This window comes from Aristolochia californica, unplaced genomic scaffold (assembly GCF_029961685.1).
Source record: "Aristolochia californica isolate CCGP_79_NKW_82.1479 unplaced genomic scaffold, dmAriCali1.0.hap1 SCAF_14, whole genome shotgun sequence".
Taxonomy (NCBI): Eukaryota; Viridiplantae; Streptophyta; class Magnoliopsida; order Piperales; family Aristolochiaceae; genus Aristolochia; species Aristolochia californica.
In genome coordinates, this window is record NW_027181815.1 from 6,522,060 (window position 1) to 6,545,905 (window position 23,846).

General features: G+C 36.6%; 1 protein-coding gene across 1 annotated transcript in view; it reads left to right on the plus strand.

Annotated features, from left to right (window-relative positions):
* The first annotated feature begins 729 nt into the window (after positions 1–729).
* Positions 730–23,846, plus strand: part of LOC137950751 (uncharacterized) — a 51,674-nt gene continuing 28,557 nt past the window's right edge. Inside the window, exons 1-11 of the mRNA XM_068797358.1 lie at positions 730–898; positions 3,186–3,236; positions 3,322–3,403; positions 4,975–5,125; positions 13,931–14,069; positions 19,875–20,211; positions 20,332–20,515; positions 21,312–21,413; positions 21,509–21,844; positions 22,255–22,338; positions 22,423–22,581. Of these exons, the coding sequence (XP_068653459.1) occupies positions 880–898; positions 3,186–3,236; positions 3,322–3,403; positions 4,975–5,125; positions 13,931–14,069; positions 19,875–20,211; positions 20,332–20,515; positions 21,312–21,413; positions 21,509–21,844; positions 22,255–22,338; positions 22,423–22,581 (1,644 nt within the window). The 5' untranslated portion in view covers positions 730–879. The remainder of the gene's footprint in view (positions 899–3,185; positions 3,237–3,321; positions 3,404–4,974; positions 5,126–13,930; positions 14,070–19,874; positions 20,212–20,331; positions 20,516–21,311; positions 21,414–21,508; positions 21,845–22,254; positions 22,339–22,422; positions 22,582–23,846) is intronic.

The following is a 23,846-nucleotide window of genomic DNA, read 5'->3' on the forward strand; positions in this document are numbered from 1 at the left end:
TAATTGGACCTTTTCCGTAGTTATTCTCAAAACTTTGATTATTGAGTCTAAAATCTAATCGTACTTATACATGAAAAAAAATGAGTTGTTATTGTTGAGGTAGATTCACCTAAGACTAAGTGTATTATTTTGTACTTCAAGTACATTAATTTTTGCCTACCTAAGCGATTTTGTTGCTCCAATTGTAAAGCAATCAATCTTTGTAATTTGTAAATCAATCAATTAAGTTTGGAGAAGTTGATTGTGCAACTGTAATTGTATGTTTTGATTATTTTAAATTGTTGTATGCTTGACCATTAGGGAGAATTTTGGAGCCAAATTTGAAAATTTGTCATTAAATTTTGAAAACCTATTTCACTACCCCCTCCCCCCTCTAGGTTTTAAGCAGTACTAGATTTTCTATTTTCTAGTACTAAAATAATTTATTAAATTTCTATTTATTATTATTATTATTATTATTATTGTTTATCATTTACTATTATTATTATTATAAAGCTACAAATTAGGGAACGAAGAGAACAATAAAAAGAAACGACGGCAAATCTTTTAGCGGATTTTTTTAAAATCCAACCATCCAAAGCTCGGGACCGGATGGGTTTAGCTCTCCGTGAAGTTCGCAAGGGCAGTTTAATAGGGGTAAAACCGCAAATAGTTCTCACTTATTTACTTAAACAAATAATTTATTAGGATGCGAGTCTAATCCGTTCATTTTAAGAGTCGAGTCGAGTCGGTCGGCGTCTGGAAACTTTGAACTGCCCACGTTGTCCAAAAAAAAAAAAAATGGCGTAAAAGAAGGAAAAAGTTTGGGTTGCGCCTACACTAACAGAGGTTTAGCATTTGTTAGAATTGGTTCCTCTTGCCTTCGCTCTTCTATCGTACATGTCTCATAGGCGTTCAGGTTTTTATACTGCTTACTAAGTTCTCTTCTGCTTTTTAGACTGTTCATGCAGCAGAAAAAAATTCTTGCAGGATTAATGGCTATTGCATCTTCTAGTTCTTTTCTTGCACTTTAGACCACTCGCTTGATAATGTATTGTGCTTGCTGCAACCTTCCTGTCGAACTGGGTTATCTCGTTGTTCTTGTAGGTGTCAATATCGTTCCTGTCTTGTTGTTGTTGTTCTTCTTCTTCTTATTGTTATTATTGTCTTTATCTTCGTATTCATATTATTATTATTGTTGTTTGTTACTTTATTTTTGACTAATTATTTTATCTTCTAAGTTTTTTTATTTTTTTTATTTTTTATGTGTATTCATATTATAAGATGTCTGAGAGGAAATAGGTTACTTTTCTCTTTCTCGGTTAACTCGTTCAGTCAGCAAGTAAAGGTTACTTATTCCAGTTTGCTTTTCTGATTTTACATTATATGGCATATGTAGTATAAGAGTATTAAAGGACGAAGCAGAAACTAGATGGATTTTGCATTACTGGAGAGAAATAAAAAGAAAAAAGTGGAAAAAAAAGGAAGAATTGGAAATGGGTTCCAGCAGCAAGTACTCACCCTCTACACTAGTCGTTTATGTAATAGGATAGTAGCTATGAAACCGTACAGTTCCAAATTTACCCTCCAGCAGATAACTAAAGTTAAGACCAATAAGTGAACTGACAGAAATACCCGTCATAGAAGCTATATATAGTTCAACACCTAACTTTTGAGAAACTCAACTACTTATAAAAGATAACGGATATAAATCTTCAGATAAAACTTTTGTTAAGATATCTCCAAGCGGTAGTTGGATAAAAAATGAGGGGTAGAAATGTTTTCTGACATTATAAAATCTCTGATAAAAGTGGCACTCCACTTCAATATATTTTGTACATTCATGAAAAACTTGATATATATCAATAAATTACTCTATTGTCACATGCCATTTTTGTAGTACTAATAACAGGAAATCCGGCCTCTTCTACAATGGATATGACATACTTCCTTTCACATGCAATATAGGCTATCACCCTATACCTTGCCCCTACAATAGGTTCTGCCATATATTTATTTCAAATGTTTAATTGCTTGTCATTATGAAATTCTAATTTTTAATGGGATGGCCCCAGATCAGTTTTAAAATGGCTCAATTTGCTGCCTAGAGCGCTTTAGCTGGCTGATTAGATAAACAGTTAGTTGACCAAAGTACATGATTCCACGACATATCCCAAGATGAAGATATTTCTGAGATTTTGTTTAGAATGTTATCTAATCACCATGGGGGTCAACTTACTTGGACATTCAAGAGATGATGCTATATTTATGTATTGCCGAAGCTTTGCCATATATCTATGTTAATATATAAATTATCATATTTTTATATATGTTAAAGGTATGTAGCATGCAATATTATGTAACATTACATATTGTCTGCCCTAGGAGGCTTGTTGGAAGGAGAAAATGTAATATACTACAGGTTTTGTTGAAGCAATATCATTCTATACCATTATCAGCTAAAAAATTGGTATGTCCTACTCATAGACAGAATGAGAGGAATTACTATTTTTGTTTGATGATTAACTTTTGATGGTTAGATTTGTCAAATGATTTTTCAAAGCCCCCAAGACAAAGAAATAAATAGGGACAAATTTAAATAGGGGATAACTATACTCAACACAACGAATGCCCTGCTTTAGTTCCCTGTTTAAGTTGAGTAAAAAATCATCCTAAAATGACTAGCCCAAAAAACCCATAATTTTTTTTCAGACTTTAACCTATTTGGTATTATTCCTACTAACAACTTATATAATGAAATTATTTTATTTTAAAATCAAGTTAAAAAATCTTCTTTAATAGGGCTAAATGTTTTCAAATGAAGTGCACATTCCATTTGAAAAAAATGAATTACCTGTTCCTTGTCGAACTTTTCAATGCAAAATTGGACGAAATATTAGCATTGGGAGGTTGGAAAGACCAATAATTACAATTTACATGCATTTTAAATTTCATGAGTTCAGAGGACATGTTAAAAGCTAAAATCTGTCAGGTTAACAAAGTAGCCTCAATTTGACCTTTTTTTTTTTTTTTTCCTTACATGCATGTTTGGGTAATAAGGTAACTCTTTATGGATGGAAATTGTGCATCTTCACTTGTGAGACAAGTTTTCAATTTTTTTTATATCACTGGAAGAAGGTATTTAAGTGTTGAGAGTTATGCATGTTTTTTGAATTTGCATTGATGCATTAGCTTCTTTTTTACAGGTACTAGAATGGGACACAAATTTTTGAACTTAAATGAACCACCAGCTGAAGGTGATTTCAGTTATTTGTTTGTTGTTTCTCATTTGATTCAATATGCAAAAATTAATTGCTAACATTCGATTTACATTGTTTGTAGGTGGTGGTGTACGCCGCTTTATGTTGCAAAAGGACAAAAAGCCGATTTGTTATGTAAAATGCGTTAGTCCACCAGATGTAGTGTAAGTTGATAATTTGTGGATTCCGAGCAGCTATTTTTTCTTAAAACATTGCATTAGGATTAACTGTTCGTAGCTTCTCTCTTTCCTCAGAATTTTGGATGATGTAATGATTTCAATTTGGATTAAATATAAAATCTGATTTTTCTATATTTAAAAAAAAGAAATTCTATTTTTGTCCGAAAGAAGGATACGTGCATACATGGCCAATTTGGCTGTAAATTATTTTCTATTATCATTCATTATTCTTTCTGTTATGTGATTTTCAGAAAATTATTCTTCACTAGCTAGAAGAAAGTTTTTGTTTACCTCATGTCCTTGAGTAATCTTTTTAAGTCTGTCTAGGTCTTTAAAGAGAAAAGAATGACAACTGTTTATTGTGGGTTTTGGATATAGCTTATATTTGTCTTCCATTGCAAAATTAGTCTTCAGGGCATTAGATTTGTCTTGCTTGTTCAGGACCTACAATGAGCCTTTACCTTCACCATGTTTTCTGGTCTGTCTCCTTTTAAATGAGGTTCCAAATTTGTAGATTGAAGAATTTCAACCTTAAGCCCAACGAAAACTGATCTTACAGTTGCTGGGTGGTTTAGCTTGAGCATTCACATACAGAATAGTTAAAGAAAAGAAAAGATGCGAAAGAGATTGAGGAGAGCAAAATTAAGCTTTTGACCAAATATCTTACAGCAAATCATCCCTTCGCACTTTTATTGTTGGTTTAAGGATTGTAATAGAAGAAAAATGTTGTAGTTACAAGATTACCCATGAAAAATTTCAAGGTCAAAACCCATTTCTTCAAATGTCTAAAGGAAGGAGGCATCATTTATCTAATAAAGAAAATTTTCAGAAATTTAGATTTTCAATTTTTAGAAAGATGTCATTGCCTTTTCACCTCTTCAGGAAGTAATGCTACCTTTTTGATGGTGATGTAACCTTTTTGCAGAAATTACTTCATATGAAATCTGGAGTCTTCAATTGGCATTCCTATTCCCTGTATGGGATGCCATTTCCTCCAAAAAGTCTTCGCTTGCTTATTTTTGTATGTCTCAACATTGTTGATGCCCTGATTGTTACTTTTTTCTTGGATTTTGTAAATTATATTAAGACAAACAATGCATTGACAGTAGAGATGAGAAGAATTGCATTAAGCAAATAAAGATGAGTAAAAAGAATAAAATGAAGAGGAAGAAGAATTTGGCAGTGTGGAAATAGGAAATTGATCCCTTTAGTCTTATTTTTTTATTGTAATTTTAGTCACAAACGGAAAAATACCAACACCCTTTCAGCATGTAATAACAGAAAATGATGTATAACTCTAAAACGAAAACAAAAAGAAAATGATGAGTCTAATGACACTAAAGGGGGTTTATTTATCTGGTCTTGCTACTCTGAGCTGTTATTAACTTTGGTTTACCTTTTGACTTGAAAGACAAGAATCTCCTCCTTTTTTCTTGCTTTCTTTTCTCTCTCTCTCTCTCTCTCTCTCTCTCTCTCTCTCTCTCTCTTTTCCTTACTTTTCGTAGTTTGTGCTAGACTATTTGGTTGCTCTTCGCTGCTTAAAAAGTTTCCTGCAGGCCTCATGTTTGGAGCATCACTGAAATACGTACAGCTGAGACATATTCATTGACTGGACTTCCTAGATGTTTTCTGCATCCAGCTTATGAGAATAGTAGCCAAAAGAAAGAATGGGGAATATTTCTTAATTTCCTAAAGAAGCACAAAAGGGTATTGCACCTTTTCTTGCTTATGCTGTTTCTTTTTCCATTTTTTCTCCATTTTAATCTTGCATTTACAGAAGACAGCCTCTTTTAAGAAGTATGTTGAAAAACAAGAACATAGGCATTTAGGTCATTTTACCTTGTTATTATTTATATTTTTTGATATAATCTTGTTCTACATATCAAATTATGTCTATGAACCAAATTTCATGTAAAGGGGACACGTAGAATAGAAGATATAGAGAATCAGAGTTTTCACTTAAAGTAGGGGCAATGCTATAAATTGTACTCAACCCTCTCAACCCTAAGCTATAAATAGAGGCTGGGGGACGTGCAGGTCCCCCATCTCAGTTTTTTTCTCAATTTTTACTTCTCCACTTTCTTTCCCTCTTATTCTCTTTCTTTAACCTTTTTTCTTTTTACTTTTTCATGGTATCAGAGCAATAGATTGCATCTAGGAAGGATTTTTGTAAGTTTTTCTCCTCTTTGAAGCAGATGTCTACATAAAGGAATGAACGTTTTCCAGTTTTTCGGTTACTGATTAGTAAAAATCCATTTTTTTTTTTTTTTTTGCATTGGTTCCATTGTTCTATGAACAAATTCTGATGTTCTAAACTGCCAAAAGATGTTTTTTTATGCTGATCTAGAGGTGTGCGTCAAAATTCCAGAACTATGATTGCTGATGTCATATGTGCACTTGCTGACATCAGCCCTAGTGCAGGTTCCTGTGCACTTTATCTTCTGAATTTGATCCCCTTGTTGGATTTTTTGGATTGTTTGACCCGCGTGTATCTCATATTTGCCCTAATTGTGATTTTACATTATGGGGTCCACTTGAGCTGATTGATTTGGAACTTTTTGGAAGGTTTATTTGCTATGTTTAGAATTCTTATATATTTGATATGGCCGACTCTGGCGAGGTTTATAGTCCAGCAAAAGAGTCATATAATCCGGATGGTAAAGCTATTATTACTATCATCTCTGATAAGTTGAACGGTGATAATTACCTTACTTGGTCCAGATTTATTAGAATGTACTTGAAAGGCAGGAAAGAACTGAAATTTATTAGAGATGACTTTCCTGTTCCTCAGGATGATGATTGAGAGGTTGAAGACAGTCAAGTGATGATTGGGTAGTCAATAACATGAAATCTAATATTAGGAGCCAAGTTATGAACTTTGAAACTGCCAAGGCTAAGTGGTTGTCCTTGGAAGCTCTTTATGGACAAGAGAGCTGTGACAAAATTTAATAGCATGAAATCTAACATCTTTCCAGGGTTTATGACTTATATACAAATTTTTTGGCTTAAAAAGGGGTAACAAAATTGTGGCAGACTACTATAGTTCTTTTCTGAGTATCCGGTAGGAAATTAATGTCTTTCATCCTTTTACTATAGATGAAAAGAAACTCCGAAAACAACAGAGTCAACTTCTTGTGGCGAAATTTCTAGATTGTTCGGTGCTGAATTTGATAGCATCAAGACATAAATTTTGGCCTTAGATGAAATACCTAACCTCTCTACTACCTTTAAGAGGGTACAAAGAGCTGAAAAGACTGTTGTGCCTAGAGCTGGGAATGATACTAATATGGGTGAAGCTATTGCCCTTAATACATCAGCTACAACATCTTATTCTACTGATATGTCCAAGGGACGCACAGGGACTGGTAGAGGCAGAGGTAGATATAATTCCAGTACAGGACGAGGCCAAGAGGATGGTACTTCTAAGCGCAAGTATGTTTGCTATGGACGCACGCATCATTACTCAGATAGATATTGGGTAAAATTTGGGAAGCCTGCGTGGGCAAATGCTATTACACATGAACACTAGGGTCTAAAACTACAATCCCACTTGTTGCTATAGATGAATTACAAAAATTAATTCAACAACAACAACAGATCTCACAACAACAACAACAAATTCCCAACGTATGACACAACTATCTATTCCCTCTGCATCCTTGGCACATACGACTCCTCCTGCAAGTATGTTTGCACTCTCATTGTTTCATTCCCCATCTTGGGTTCTTGATTCTGGTGCCACAAAACACATGTTAGGAATGTCTTCACTATTTTCGAACTTAAAGGAGTCTGTTCTCGTTAAGCATATAAATCTTGCTGATGGGTCAGTTTCAACAGTACAGGCAGCGGGAAATGTTACCCTTGCACATTTCTTTCCCCTCAATCTGCACTGTTAGTTCCAAAATTTTGCTTTTAAATTTATTGTCTATCAATCAGGTGGCTAAGTTTATGAATAGTTCTCTAATTTATTACCCTACTCATTGTGTCTTTCAGGATCTCGTGACGAGGAAGATGATTGGTTCCGCTCGTGAGAGAAAGGGACTACTATCTGACAAGCCACGATCTACATAGTACTTTACATGTGCTACACACATTTGATTCATCTTTTCAATGACATCTTAGATTTGGTCATCCATATCTAGCAAAATTGATTCAAGGAGTTCCAGATCTTCCTTCTAGTATTACTTTTCAATGCGAGTCATGTTAACTGGGCAAGCATCACCAGAGCTTCTTTCCAGTTTCATCTCATAAGACAAGTAACCTTTTTCAGCTTGTCCACTCAGAGGTCTTTGTCCTATGACTAGTTAGTTTGGTCATAGGTTTTTTATTTCCTTTATTAATGATTTCAGTAGATGTACTTGGATTTATCTCATGCGACAAAAATCTGAAGTTTTTGATGCATTTCAACTATTTTATAATGAAATAAAGAACCGGTTTGCAACTTATATCCATGTCTTGCATATAGACAATGGTTTTGAGTTTATGAATTGTAAATTTGACTCTTTTTGTCAGTCACAAGGAATCATTTATTAAACTTCTTGTGTGTTCATTCCCCCAAAAAATGGAGTCGTTGAGTGCAAAAATTGTCATTTACTTGAGGTGGCTCGCACTATGCCGATTCACATGAATATACCTAAGACTTATTGGGGTGATGTTGTTCTTACTGCATGCTTTCTGATAAATAGAATGCTTTTGATGACAAGATTCTTATTCAGATTGTTTTACCTACTGCACCTTGGTTTCCAGTATCACCTCGAGTCTTTAGTGTGTATGATTTGTACATGTATTTGATCAGTCAAAGGATAAGTTGTCTCCACGGTCTATTAAATGTGCATTTCTAGGGTATTCTCGAACACAAAAAGGGTACAAATGTTACTGTCCATCTATGAGAAAAACATTTATATCTGCTGATGTTACCTTCTTTGAGGATGTTTTGTTTTTTGAATCTTCTAAATCTGAGTCGGTTCCACCTGAACCCTCTGTACCTAGTCCGATTATTCTTCTTCCAGTTGATGAATGTGCTCCAGCCTCATGAGATGCTCCTACTGAAAAACCATTGCACGTATACCAGTGTCGACAACAACGATCTCATTTTGATCTAGACTCCCTCCTCACATCCGACCATGATTCTTCATCATTTCCTGATCTTAAGATAAGTGATCTACACCTCCTATCGCTCTTCGGTAAGGTATTTGTAAATGTACCCGCTACCCTTTATCTCATTTTGTATCCTTTGATCTTTTGTTTGATAACTGTCTTAAGTTTACTTTGTCCATCTCCATTTGCACTATTCCTTCTTCAATATAGGAGGCCTTGTTGCAACCTCATTGGAAGAATGCCATGAATGTTGAGATGAAAGCATTAATTGATAGGGGGCCTTGGGAGTTTACACCCCGACTAGAGAAAATTCTGGGTTTGATGAAAAAGATATCATCATGATTACTTCAGAAAAATTGACAGGGCCTAATTATCTTAATTGAGCTTAAGTCTATCAAAGTATATCATAAGGGTAGAAAGAAGTTGAATTTTATTTGAGATGATCCTCTTGTGCCTCCTGATGATGAATGAGGAGGCAGAGGACAGTTAGGTTATGACCTGATTGTAAATATTATTGATTTACTCTTAAAAATAAGGCGATGAACTCTAAGATAGTAAATGCTATGTGACTATTTTTAGAATCTTTATATGCACAAGAGAGTAATCTCTCTCGAGTTTATGAGTTGTATGCAAACTTTTTTGGGTTGAAAAGAGGAAATGGAATTGTTATAGAATATTATAGTGCATTCCTTGTTATATGGCAGGAGATCAATATATATCATCCGTTTACTACAAATGAAAATGAGTTGGGGAAACATCAAAATCAGTTGCTTGTTGCAAAAGTTTTGGATGGTTTAGGTGCTGAATTTGATGCTATTAAAACCCAGGTGTTTGCTTCAGATGAAACCCCTACTCTCTCTACCACTTTTAATCGGATTATGACAGTTGAGAAGACTATTGTAATTGGAACAGGTAAATGAGGTAAGATAATGGAAACAACTTTTATTGCTTCCAACATTACATTAGCCCTACAAATTCCTCTAGAGGTAGAGGTATAGGCCGAGGTAGAGATGGCCCATGCAGAGGTAGATGACGTGGTGATGATAAGTTAGAAAGGAAGTGTGTTCATTGTGGTAGAAATAATCATTATTCTAACAGATATGGGGTTAAGTTTGGGAAGCCTGCATGGGCTAATTCTACTACTCTTGATAGTGGAAGTGGGAGTTTAGATTCTTTTATGTTGGTCACACTAGGTGCTCCAAGTAATATGCAACAATTGATACAGTAGTAGCACCAGATTGCTTAGCGCACGACCCATATCTCTGTTGTCTTGACCTCAACATTTATAGTTCATGCTTCCATCCTAGTTCCTAGTTCTACTAGTGTTGACTTAGATATGACAGTTTATTAGTTCACTCGTCACCATCCTGGGTTCTTGATTCAAGAGCCTCCAGATACATGTTAGGTATGTTGTAATTGTTTTCCGATTTAAAAAAGTCTTTGTTTGTCAAACATGTTAACCTTGCAGATGGTTCTACCTCTTCTGTCCAAGGAGTAGGCAATGTTACTCTTGCTTCCTTTTTGTTTCCTCAGTCAATGCTTTTTGTTCCCAAGTTTCCTCTAAATTTGTTGTCGGTTAGTTAGTTAGCCAAGTCAATGAGTTATTCTCACGTATTTTATCCTACTCATTGTGTTTTTCAGGATCTTGTAATGAGGAAGACGATTAGTTTCGCTCGTGAGAGAGATGGTCTATATTACCTGGAGAACCATCGGCAGAATAGTATTCAGTTTTACATACCGCAAATTCTCCTCTACAGTGACACTTGCGGCTAGGTCATCCGTCTGCAACAAAGCTGACTTTGGGTCTTCTTTCCAGACTTTCCTTCGAGTTCTTTTTTTCAGTACAAATCGTGTCATTTGGGCAAGCATCACAGAAGTTTGTTTCTAGTCTCGTCTCATAAAACCAACCATCTATTTGAGATTGTACATTCCGACATTTGGGGTCCTTGTTCTATGACTATTCAGTTTGGTCATTGGTCTTTTATTTCCTTTTATCGATGATTTTAGTTGGTGTACTTGGATTTACCTTCTTAAGGAAAAATTTGAGGACTTTGATGTTTTCAAACTTTTCTTCAATGAAATAAAAAATCAGTTTGCTGTTTCTCTTCATATCTTGCGTACTAATAATGGCCTCGAGTTCATGAGTCATAAATTCCGAGTCTTTTGCCAAGATCATGGAAGTATTCATCAGACATCGTGTGTCTTTATCCCTTAGCAAAATGGTGTAGCCGAACGTAAGAATTGTCATTTACTAGGAGATAGCTAGGATAATGATGATACATATGCATGTGCATAAGCCTTATTGGGGTGATGCTGTTCTTATAGCTTGTTTCTTGGTTAATAGAATACCTTCATTTGTGTTAGAAGGAAAAATTCCTATGCAGGTTATTTTGTTGTTCGAGCCATTATTTGCTATTTCTCCCCACATGTTTGGATGTGTCTACTTTGCTCATGTATTTGGGTCTTCCAAGGATAAGTTGTTTCCTTGAGTAGTTAAGTTTTTATTTTTGGGGTACTCTCGCACACAAAAGGGTTACAAGTGTTTTTGCCCTTCCACTAGATAAACATTTGCATCTGTTGATGTTACTTTCTTTGAGGATGTACCATTTTTTTCCTCTGTATCTTTTACCTCCTGATCCTATTGTCTCACTTGAATTGGCACCAGCTGTCCCTGTACCAGTTGATGAGTCCATTGGACCGTCACAAGTTGTCACTGTCGAGAAACAATTATAGGTATATAAATGTTGCCGTTGGGTTTATATTATCAAGTATAATGTAGACGGTTTTATTGAGCGGTATAAAGCTCGATTGGTTGCGAAGGGGTATACTCAAACCTTTGGTATTGATGTATTTGAAACTTTTTCGCCTGTTGCTCATTTGTCGTCTGTCCATATTTCGCTCTCAGTTGTAGTGAATCAGGGGTGGTCCCTACGTTAATTGGATGTTAAAAAAGGCTTCTTATATGGTGATCTAGAAGAAAAGGTATATATAGAGCAACCTCTAGGATATGTTGCTCAGGGGGAGACACATTAAGTATGCAGACTTAAGAAGACAATTTATGGGCTAAAGTAAAGTCTACATGCTTGGTTTGAAAAATTCAGCCAGGTTGATGTATCTATGGGGTTCTCGAGGAGTCATTGTGATTACTCCTTATTTGTGATGAAGAGGTCCTCTAGAATTGTGGTGCTTTTGGTTTATGTAGATAATATTATATTATCTGAGAGTGATATTTCTGGTATAGAGGATACCAAGTCTCATTTTCTGCACATTTTCAAGCTAAAGATTTGGGACCGTTGAAATACTATGGGGGTATTGAAGTGGCGAAAAATAAAGAAGACAATGTAAGTATGCCACAAATATGCTTCAAGAGCCAAGCCAAGCCAGTTGATACCCCAATGGAAGTGGGACATGATCTTCATGATGTGCAGAGTAATGTATTAAATAACAGAACACAATATTGGAGGTTAGTGGGACAAGGTAATTTATGCAACAGTTCCTAGACCTGACATTTTTTTTGCAGTAAGTGTAGTGAATTAGTTTATGGAACGTCCCGAGAAAGTACACTTAGAAGCTGCACAAAGAATTTTGAGGTATTTGAAAGGAGCACCTAGAAAAGGTTTTTTTTAGACCTAACAATAATACGAAGATAGAGGCTTTCTCTGATGCAGACTATGCAGGGTCCAAATTGGACAGAAAGTCAACCTTTGGATATTGTGTCTTACTAGGAGAAATTTGGTTTGTCAGCGAAGTAAAAAGCAAAATGATGTATTCCGGTCTAGTGTAGAAGCTGAATACAGGGCGATGACTCACACAGTGAACGAGTTGATGTGGGCTAGGTCAGTCTCACAAGAGTTGGGTTTCAACTAGGATGAGTCGATGAACATGTTTTGTGATAATCAGACTATGATCTTTATTGCAAGTAACCTAGTTTTCCATGAGAGAACTCAACATATAGAAGTGGATTCCCACTTCATTCGAGATGCGGTTATGAAAAAGGAGGTAGTAATTCCATTTGTTCGGTTTGGAGATCAGTTGGGAGATGTCTTCACCAATGCCCTTGGCAAGCGAGAATTTATATCATTTTACTACAAGCTGGGACTCCTGGATGTATACGTTCCAGCTTGATGGGGAGTGTTAGAAAATACATCCAGGGGTATTTTGGTTATTTTAACACTTCAATGGTTAATTTTATTTATGTAATATTTTTTTGCATGTTAAATTATATCAGTGGTTAAATTTTCTTGTACATAGGAGGTGTAGTTAGGGAGATATAAGGAGATTAAGATTTATTAAGTGTATAGGGGCATTTTTGTAATTTAAAACTCAAAAACACCTATTTAAAAAGTCTGGGAATTCGTGCACAATTACCAACGAAGCCTTTCAGGCTCTTCAAAAATTTCTTCTTCTCCTTTCTCCTTTTTCTCTCAATTTTCCCCTCTTCCTTCACCCAAAATTTGATTTTTACAGTGACCTTGCTGCTAGCTACCGCTTCTTGTTGCTGCTCATTACCATGTTCCATCCTTCTGCTCCATTCTCTTTTGCTGAGTTGGAATGTGCCTGCATCTAGTCACTGCTGTCTAGCATTATCTTCATGTGATGACCATCTGCTCCTGAAATCTCTTGTTCTCACAAAAGTTTCTAGCTGCCGTCCCTTCTCTCTCTATTTCTATCTACCTCATCCTTGCCCTGTCTAACATCTTTCCCCGCTTGTTTTCAATGGTTTCTTCCCAGATCTCACCTCCGAGCTCCTCACTCTCAGTCCAAGTTTCTTTCATGCGATTCCAAACTTGCTTCCCACCTCTCTCTCTCTCTCTCTCTCTCTCTCTCTCTTTGGCATCCACTCGCTCTCTCGCCCAGTCCTCCCTTGACCTATCGCTCTGATTTTAAAAATGAAAATTTGGATTAAACTACAAATAAGAGAGTTTTTCTTCTTTAGTAGATTGTAAGACTATGTAGCATGTTTTTTCTTTTCTCTCTGGTGGACACCTTCCTATGGCAAGTTTTTTCAATTGAGGAGGTCGAGTTCTGTAATTAGATAGTTCTAGGGAAGTTCTAACATGGTCACGGTTTCATCATTTTAGCAAGTTTATGGGTGAGGTTTAATAGGAGACTGCATTCATTGAGTAAGGGTTGAAGGACTTCGAACATTTTTTAGTTGATATTCTTGCCATTCTAATCGTTGGCTAGATTGATTTGCGTACCTAACTCAAGATTCTAGATTGCATCAAACTACTGTGAAAATTGTTTCTTAATGTTTCTTGTGCTTAACAATAGTTTTGTTAATTTTTCTTGTGCTTAACTCGTGATTGCTGTGAGTCCTGTTTGCTTGCCAAATTACTGTAAAAATTGATTTGTCATAGTCATGTCTTGCTATTTTTACATGTCTGAGAAAACTTTTTTTTTTCTGCCTTGAAGGTAGCTCTTGTAAGTTCTGAGGAATGTGATCTTTACATACTTCCTCCAGTTGTTGCTGAAGAGTTTTCCCTAATCTCAGTGGCATATCTGGAAAAGAAGGGTAATCTTGCCTTGAATGTTTCAGAAAATGAGCCCAGAGGTGTGATATATGGTTTTAAGTTTCACTAAGTGTTCCAGTTTTGCTGCTATGGCTTTAAGTAGAAAAGAATCATTTCGAGTATGTTGGATTGGGTGGTTGGACTACTGTGAGCATTCAGTCGAACCTGAGTTGAATCTGCTCTAGATTGGTTTTATTGAAACTTTCTGGTTCCATTTGGGGACGTTTGTGGGTTTTGTAGGTATTCTACCTGTTAACTTCCTAATTTTAATTTTAAGTATTCTGAAAGAATGTACTATTAAATGTTTGCAACACATTGAATTATCACCATTTAGCATCTAGATTATTTTAAATAGTTGAAGGTGCTGATTTTGAAAGTGTGAAATTTCATGAAATGAAACAAAAAAAAGCGAAAGATAACATGGGAGAAAAAAAAGCTGAAAAAGAATTGATTCACATTGAATTTTGGATGAGGATAATTAGGGTCTTATCTTCTCTACTATTTATAACATAAAACGATGATAAAAAGATACTAATGTCCCTGCTCCCACTTGGAAATAAGATTCTATGAGAAAATACTTTCCTAGAAACCTAAGTAAATATAAAATACATCTCCTAACACTTCCCCTCTAGCTAGAGTTTCTGATTTCACCTTGTTACATAACATCAAAATAAAAAATCGTAAAATTTTCTATACATAGGTCTTCCATGTCTTCAATGTTTTTCATGAGCTCTCAAATTTTCACCTTCAACTTGATCTTCCACTTCAGCTTGCACTTGGCCACTTGTCAAATTTTGCGTCTTCCATTGTCCCCTTTACTTAGATGTCATGAAAAAACTTGACTTTAGTCACCTAATTTGATAAGAAATTCACTACCTCTTGAAACACTTCATTGTAGACTCTTCAAAATACCTCCTTCTACTTCTCACCCTCAAGCTGGGAATCCATGATACCAAGGGACCCACATATGTGAGGGAAGAAACATCACTCACTCGGCAATACCCCAAATACCAGCACTCCTAGGTCAAAGAAGAGTTAAGAGGCATCAGCCTACCCACTTTCAAGGGCAGCACTATATTCACGCACTTTTAAGAATGCAAAACAACCTAACTTGATTCAACTCAAGCTGGATTCATGCACACTCTTAGACTGCTAGGTAGTGGGTTTATGACATTGCTCTGAAGTGATATAAAAAAAAAATATAACTAATTGAAGAAGTACTGCTAGAGGTTTTATAGCCTACCCTTGAAAATAACTTGGATGTTGCCTTTTCCGTAAGACACATCCTTACCTAAACTATTGACCCTACTGCAGGTATGGACAAGGAGTGAACTAAGGTAACTGGTTTTTTACACTTGAGGAAGAATAGAGAGAAACAAAATTTTGATTATGCTGTATTAAGAGACAAATTGATCCGTGACAAGCAGCTCACTAAGTCAAGAAAGATTTCCATTGCTCTTGGAAGTGTTAGGCTAGAATAAATTATCAGAATTAGGTAGGACTTTATTCTGCTTCAGAGAGTTAGTAGTTGCTGCCAGGTGAGGACACGACCTGCTTTTATGAAACCAGAAAACGATCAGAAATACTAAGGATGTTGTGCAGTTTATTGACCATCATGAAACAATAGAAATGTTCAGAACCAATACTCAACAACAACTAACAATGCAAGAAACAAATAGCAAACATCATAATGACCCATGCACATAGGATAGGAAATAGAAGACATGTCACTGACCATATAGCAGAAACCTTGGATGTTATTTAGTTTGCTAACCAACAAGAAACAGCCAGAAATTAAAGAACACACTCAGGCTACAAAAAATGAGGAAATTGAGAACATCAAAGCTAGCAAAGACCAATTCTGAGGACAGTCAAAGCAATAGAATAGCCGGCAGCAAAGAAGAAAGAAAAAGAAAAAACTAGGCTTAAAAATCGTGTTTTCCGCTCACAACAGGCTCCAGCATGGCTTTCTTTCTTCTGATGTCAATCTTTCTCGCTAGAAAAATCAGCTTGAGAAACAGTTTATTTGGTTAGACTCATAAATATTTCTTTTGATATATAATTCTCTATATAAAGTCTTGTTCTTGATGGTATAAAATAATCTAAAAAACTGAAGCTTTCTGCTACTACTCAAAACCTTCTACTGCTTGATCTTTGCTGTTTGAGATGTTGACTTCCTTTTGCAGAAAACTTTGACCCCCAAAATTCTTTTTGTGTTAGAAACTAGACTCAAAGACCTTTCCGTTAATATATAATTTGAAATATGGAAAGTGTGATATGATAGTGAAAACTCCAAGGAGAAATGGGTGTAGGAACAGGAACTCATGGGAAAACTTTGCTTCTTCTTCATCATCTTCTTCTCCTTTTCCATGCCAAGACCGTCACTCTATTACCATGTGAAATTTCATGAAATTACAAGAACGAGAGAGGCAACGTAGGAGAACAAAGAGCTGGAAAATAATTGATTCACATTGAATTTTGGGGGAGGATAATTAGGATTCCTTCTTCTCTACTGTTTATAGTATAAAAATGACAAAAAGACACTAATTTCCTTGCTCCCCTTACACCCTTGGCGATAGAATTTTATGAGAAAATACTTTCCTAGGAACCTAGGTAAACATAAATTACGTCTTCTAACAAATTTTTTTTGCATTTTGGTTGTTTAGATATTTTGCCATTTTATAGGGAAACTTCTTAAGTAAAAATTAGTATATTGATTGGGATCCCCATTGAATATTGTTGATACATTGAGACCAACATCAGTTATTGTAAGGAACAATTTAGCAAATGTGTGAAAGGACAACTCGCTAATTCATAAACAATAGGGATTGAATGATCCGTGCATATGAATTTCATCACCAACCCCCATGAGCATAAAGAACCATTGACTTCGTAAGCCATCCCACCCATTTAGTGTTTTGGTAATGCTAAGAATGAATTCTATTTAAGGCAAGTTAGGAACAAAAACAAGATCAACGAAGGAGCTCCCCTGTAATAACAAGCGATTGGAGGGAGGCTCCTTACTTGGCTAGGGAATCAGCTAAGCAATTAATTGATCTAGGAACAAGGCAATCTCATAGAAAATGTCTACAATCTCATAGAAAAATTTCCAATGGTGGCAAGGGGATTGATCAATTAGGAGCACCACCCGTTGACGACTTTAAAATCACCCTCAATAATGAGTTTGTTGATCAAGTGATCCTGAAAAATAATCAATCCTTGGAGAATAGCGTGAAGCTCAGTTGAAGTAGAGTTTGAAATACCTTAGGTCCAGGAGTAAGAAACAAGGACAACATCTTCATTATTATGGACAACTCCCTGATTCCGGCTTTGTTTGGGCTCCCAATTGCACTACTGTCAAAGTTTAGCTTTAGGACACCAAAAGGGGGATGCCTCCATTTCTCAATGGCTGCTAGGTGCAAAACATTTGGGTTATTGCATGCCTATTATCCCAGATGGAGATGTCAACTTAGGCAGTCAAACTCATCCCTGGTATGCATCTAGGCAGCAATTTTGTTGGAAATATGGATGGTGATTTCCTACAGTGGAGAAATTGTTGTTGAAACTTGGTTATTTCGCTTCGTCTACATGCCCTAAGGAATATGCGCCAAACAAGGCGAAAGAAGAGCTTTCCCCAACCTAGGTCCTTACTCATCTTGCTAGTGACAATGAGGTCACAGGCAACACAAAAATGGAATCCCAATCATACTGAAGAAGTGAGTCCTGACCTTCCAAGCAAAATGGTAGTGTAGCAGAAGGAGATTGAATATAGAGCTGCCTCTTCTTCTGAAATAGTTGGCTGGGAAGATCTTATCAAGAAGTGTGCTCCACATGAAGAATCTGATTTAAGGGGGGCCTAAAACGTTCCAAGCCAGGGCAGGGGTATGAGGTTCAAAAGTAGAGCTCCAGCCTCTAAGGTGGTTGTAAGCCACAAATATTGTGAACTTGCCTCTTTCATTGTAGATCCACAACACTTTGTCCTACATGTGTCCTTTGATTTTAGTTTCCCTCAATGCTATCAATAGATCACTAGCCGGTTGTGTTAAATTGGGTCCAAGGCCCTATCCCAAAATGACTAGCCAACTTAGGAAACCTCTTTCCCAACTAATAAATTCAATATCTTTGTACTCACTAATCCATGTGGGACTATTCCTTAACACTCCCCCTCTCGTGTAGACCCTCTTTTGTGGCTCTACAAGTGGATAATTTAGGAGTAGGCAGTTCAGGTGTAGGCCTTCTTTTGTGGCTCTACAAGTGGATAGTTTTAGGTGTAGGCCCTCTTTTGTGGCTCTACAGGTAGATAATTTTTAGGTGCAGGCCCACATATGAGTACTTGCTCTGATACCATGTTAAATTGGGTCCAAGGCCCTATCCCAAAATGACTAGCCAACTTAGGAAACCTCTTTCCCAACTAATAAACTCAAGATCTTTGTACTCACTAATCCATGTAGGACTATTCCTTAACAGGTTGTCTTCAACATTAATTAGACCCCCTCCTTAAATTGTAGGTTCCAATTACCATTAGTTCTCCAGGATTCAACAACAAAAATGGTTGGGTTCTTGACAAGTGTACAGAGACGGGTAAGCTTCTTTATAGGGACCATTTCCAAGTCACCACTCATTCCAAAATTCAAAATTTAGGCCACTTCCAACGTAGTATCTTGTTGCTGCAACAAACGCTGGGAGGAGCGGGTATAAGGATCGCGGAGGGTGACTCGCTCCTCCAGCAGTGCACCAATTGGCTGTCTAGTTGAGTTTGACGACAACCATTTACTTCCACATGGAATGTGACGACGAGTTGAACCTCCAGGTACATTTGACAAGTAAGGCCTTATTTATTTATTTGGCGCTTTGATTCCTAGACCCCTCATTGCATTAAGAAAATTAACCACTGAAGTGTAAAATGACCAAAATACCCTTGGAGGGTAAAATGACCAAAATACCCTTGGATGTATTTTCTACTAGCTAGAGAATAGCTATTTGGTAAATTCACAATTTAAGCTATTAGATCTCTAGTGGTAGTGTGAACACTATATGAGAAATAAGCATATTTCAGATCTTGGAGACTTCATGTTTTTTCTAAAACTGAATGAGGGTCACTTTTTTCATACTGAAAATTAAAATATTGTGAATGAGGTCCATAGCCTGTGAGCTGGATCTTCAAACTGAACCCAGCTTGATCATAACTAGGTTGGGGTGCTTAAAATTAACCCAAACCCTGAATAGGCTGGGGTTGGGTTCGGTTTAGACGATTGGGCTGGCTGTGGTTTGGTTTTTCACTTTGGTTCAGGTTTTGGCAGCTCCAAAGATGTAACAATTTTTAGTTTGCTTTCCCTCTCAGTCTCACTCTCTGATCACTGTGTGGTAGAAATATTCAGGCCACATAATGGAGTTACCATTTACCTTGTTTGTGGTCTTACATTGGTCAGCCTTTGTTCAGATGATAACTCGAGAGAGTTTTGTGATGGTAGAAAGTTGAAACCTTTTCAGTTATCAGCAAACTTAGTTAAGAGTGTATCTTTGCATCCAAAAAATGCCTCTTTAAATTTGGATGTTGTAAAGAAAGAAGATAAGAGAGAAATAGGAGAGAAAAGGAGAGGAAACATGCGTTGATAGCCTGCTTGATGGGTGAAAAATCGACCCCCCATCCTCTTATTAACTCACTTAAGTTGTTTTAAAAAGACTAAATTGCCTCTAACATGAGGACTTATACATAAGTGAGTAAAACAGCCTTTAAACTCAGAATTTACACAATAACTACATTTCAAACTACTAATAACGGCCTTTTTACTACAAAGTTACAAACCTACATATGAAATTACTAAAATTCCCCTGATTTCTAACAGATGTCATACACCGATCTACCTCTCAAGTGCCCATTGCTTGCGATCAAGATGTGTCACAATGCTTGAGAAAAGACATTGCTGAAAGTTCTGAAGCAAATGTTGAAGGACCACATTCTGTTGTCTCAGCATCAAAGCTTCCTCTGAGAGGATACTCTTCGAATATGGAGAATTCACCTAGAGTTGGTGATTCCTCGGACCCTGGAGATATTTCTGTAAAAAAAAATTATATGAGAATAGATCCAAGTTATTTGAGGACTCTTAGTCATGCTCATTCTGGATGGATTTTTGGTGCAATAGCTGAGCTTGTTGACAATGCAAGGGATGCAAAAGCATCGAGGTGAATACAACTATTCATGGCCACTTGAATTTTTTTTAGCACTTAGAAGTCAATACCTTAAAGTTAATTGGTTTAAAGTTTTTCCATCAGAATCTAATGCTAGTTACATACTCTACACAGGTTACAAATTTCCATAGAGTCCTTCTACTCGAAGCAAGCAGTGAGGAAGATTCCTGTTCTGTTTATCATAGATGATGGACATGGCATGTCTCATAGTGACATTGTGAGAATGCTATCTTTTGGGCATAAACAACCTGATGAAGACAACCCGGATCACATTGGAAGATTTGGAATTGGATTTAAGGTAAATATCTTGCAGAATATACTTGTTGCTCTTTGTCAACTTCACTTGTCTTTCTGGTGATGTATATTTATTTCATTTGAACAATGTGTGATCCATTTTCTTTTATCCATATTTATCTCTTTATTCTGGTCTGTGATGAAATTGTGTTGGTTCCTCCAAAATGATTAGCAAAGTAAAGAGGCCTTTTTTTTTTGAGAAATGAGATGCTTTATTAAGAGGCACAAGGCCAAAAGGAGATTACAATGCCTGAGAAGAGTCTATCACAATGATGGATTGATGAAAGACTCCTTCTCTGGCCAGTGAGCTGACCTTAGCATTGGCTGAAGACAAAACATGATTCCAGGAGATTACATTGGACGCAAGGTCCATAATTTCAAAGAAAAGGTGGTGCAAGTGCCAGGGGGGGGGGGGGGGGGGGGTGCTTAGTAATGAAAAGAGGCCTCTTATTAACAATTAAAAAAGAAATACAAGATCTTTCTGATCCAAATCGGGATCATTCTACTACAGCAACATTTTTAGTCGTCTACGACTGGACTGATACGTGGAGCACAAGTAAAGCCATCTACCCATCCACAGCTAGATTCTTGTAGGTTGAAGCTGCAATGGTTTGATATAACTCATCAACTGTTTGTTTCTGTTAGTAACAGTATGGTTTCTTATACTGTAGGAAATTCCTAAGTGACAATATGGGCCTGACCTCCCTAATTAGATGGTCATTAGACATGTTCTTTCTGTTTAACGTGAATTGGCAGATTTGTCTTTAGTCCTGAAGACATTGGTTATATCTGTTTTACAGTCAGGAGCAATGAGGCTTGGTCAAGATGCCATAGTTCTTACTCAAAATTCCAGTTCCAGATCAGTGGCCCTATTATCCCAGTCATACAATCAAGGAAAAGACGTTAGTTTTTCTTTTTTATTTTTTTGTCTTTAAGTAATGATTCACATTCTTTCTTGTGCAGCTGAAATTTATCTAGTTGCATTTTGTTGTTGCAGAACCTTGAGATCCCAATTGTGAGTTATCGCCGAGAGGGCAGCTTTATGGAAGTTGATACAATTATACACTCTCAGACTTCAGCAGATTATCATTTGAAGGCCATAAAGGAGTTCTCTCCTTTTAATGAGTATTTTATTGGGGAAAAACTGGCTCTGTTTGGTGAATCATGCACCGGCACACAAATTTATATCTGGAATCTGGACAAATGGGGGTCGAATTATACTTTAGAATGGGTTGGCTCAAAGCAAGGCACAAATGCTCCTAATAACAGCCAAGGCGACATATTGATACGTTCTGGTCGAATTAGGTCACGCCCTGGACAAATTAGCCAAGAGGTTCAGTTCAGAACAAATCTTATGTTATATCAGGCTGAGCAGACTTAGTGGCAGACTTGTTATTAGCTGTAGAGTTGTCACTATCGTGGCTCACTCTTCTTATTGGTTTGATCTGAGACATTCACCAATGAAAGTTGCAAAATAAAGTATGTTGCAAATTTTATCTATACTATTCATCAATTTTGTGGGTCTATCTCTGCATCTACCTATTATGGTTGTTATTTGATATCAGTGGTTGATGGGACTTCTGTTAAGGAAAGAATGTCTCAGATCATGCTAATTAGATATGGGCCCTTAAAATAAAGCAGTACCAACAGAGCTCATAGCTAAGGATCCAACATCCAACAGATTTGAGATGAAAGATGATGTCTCCTTCCTTTGAATTCACTTAATTTTATTAATTCCTGCAGGTGCCTTTGGACTACTCACTTCGGTCTTACTTAGAAGTTATTTTTCTTGATCCTCGTATGAGGATTATTGTCCAAGGCTCCATGGTACTTTATCTGCCTTTCCTTGAACTAGTTTCCACTGAAATTGCTTAAAGTTTATCATTGATGATGCTATACTTTCTTTTTCAGGTTAAAAGCCATCCATTGGCCAAGTCTCTCAGCAAGACATGCATAGTGAAAGGAGAAATATCTGGGAGAGATGTTGAGCTAACTTTGGGTTATTCCCAGCTTGAATGGCAACGTGTAAACTCTGGAATTTTCTTGTATTGGCACGGACGATTAATTGAGGTGAGTTTATCTATGTAATTATTAGTATCTAGAAGAACAGAGGTTCTGTCTTAAAATCTCTGTCAAAAGTAACTGTCGAAGTTTTATTATGACAGCCTTTCCCCTTCTAAAAACATCCTCCACCTTACCAAACGAAACAAGAAAGAAAAGGAAAAAAATGTAAAGGAGGACTTGTTACTGGAGTGTATGTTAGCTAGCATGTGGATTGCCCACATGGTTAGCTAGCATTTAGTGAGGACATGTTATATAGCATTGTTGCCTTAGTGATCAATTTGTTGGAAGTTCTGTTAGTTGCATGTTTCTAAGGAGGAGTCAAGACTTCCTTAACCTTTTTTTTTTTTTAAATGATGATGATTTTATTATGAAGGAAAGCAAAAGAGTACATCAAGGGAGGCTACCCCTAACAATAAGAGATTGTAGGGAGAGACCCAATTTGGAAAATAAATCAGTAGCCATATTGGTTGATCTAAGAACATGGGACCAAGTACAAGAGGTAGTGGAAGCAATATTCATAATATCAAGAAAAAAAAGCTGAAAAGGTAAAAGAGCTAGTTCTGATGCTCAGTTACCATGTGATGCTAAGAAAAAATGATGATGATAATAAAAGGGGCTGACGTCCAATGACTACAACAAACAATTACAACCAACTAAGAAGCTAAAGGGAGTGTATCTAACCACAAGAGATTGGAGACAATCCTCGTTTTTATCAAGAGAATCAGTCGCATAATTTGCCGAGCATATTACATGCAAGAACATAGCAGAGAGATCAATGAGAAGATCTCTGCTTTCTGCAGAATAGTCTCCAGCCTCTCCATGGGGTTTCTTGTCATTTGTGCTCTAGCTAATCCCAGATTTGGATTTTCCTTCAAGCTGCCCTGAAAATTTCCTTTTAAAGATTATTTACCCATGAAGGAGCCAATGAAGTACTGGTAAATGAGAGAATAGCTGCACCATTCTGGCCCCAAAAAATCCTTCTTTAGCAGGAAGGACCAGGGCTCCCAAGAGAGCATCCATCAAAATGAAGCTTAATAACCCTTGCATTGGAGACCAAGGAACTGAAAGTGTCTGGTGAACACGGGGGCCAGCCACTGCTTGTCAATTACTTCGAATAGAACCACAGTTTATGATCTGGTGTGTATCTCCTTAATGATTCTTTGAGTTTCCTTCTATTAGAATTCCTTTTGTTATACTCTAACAAAAAGAACTTAAGGGATCTTAGACTAAACTAAGACACTATAGAATATGTTCTATGAAAGAAGAGGTAA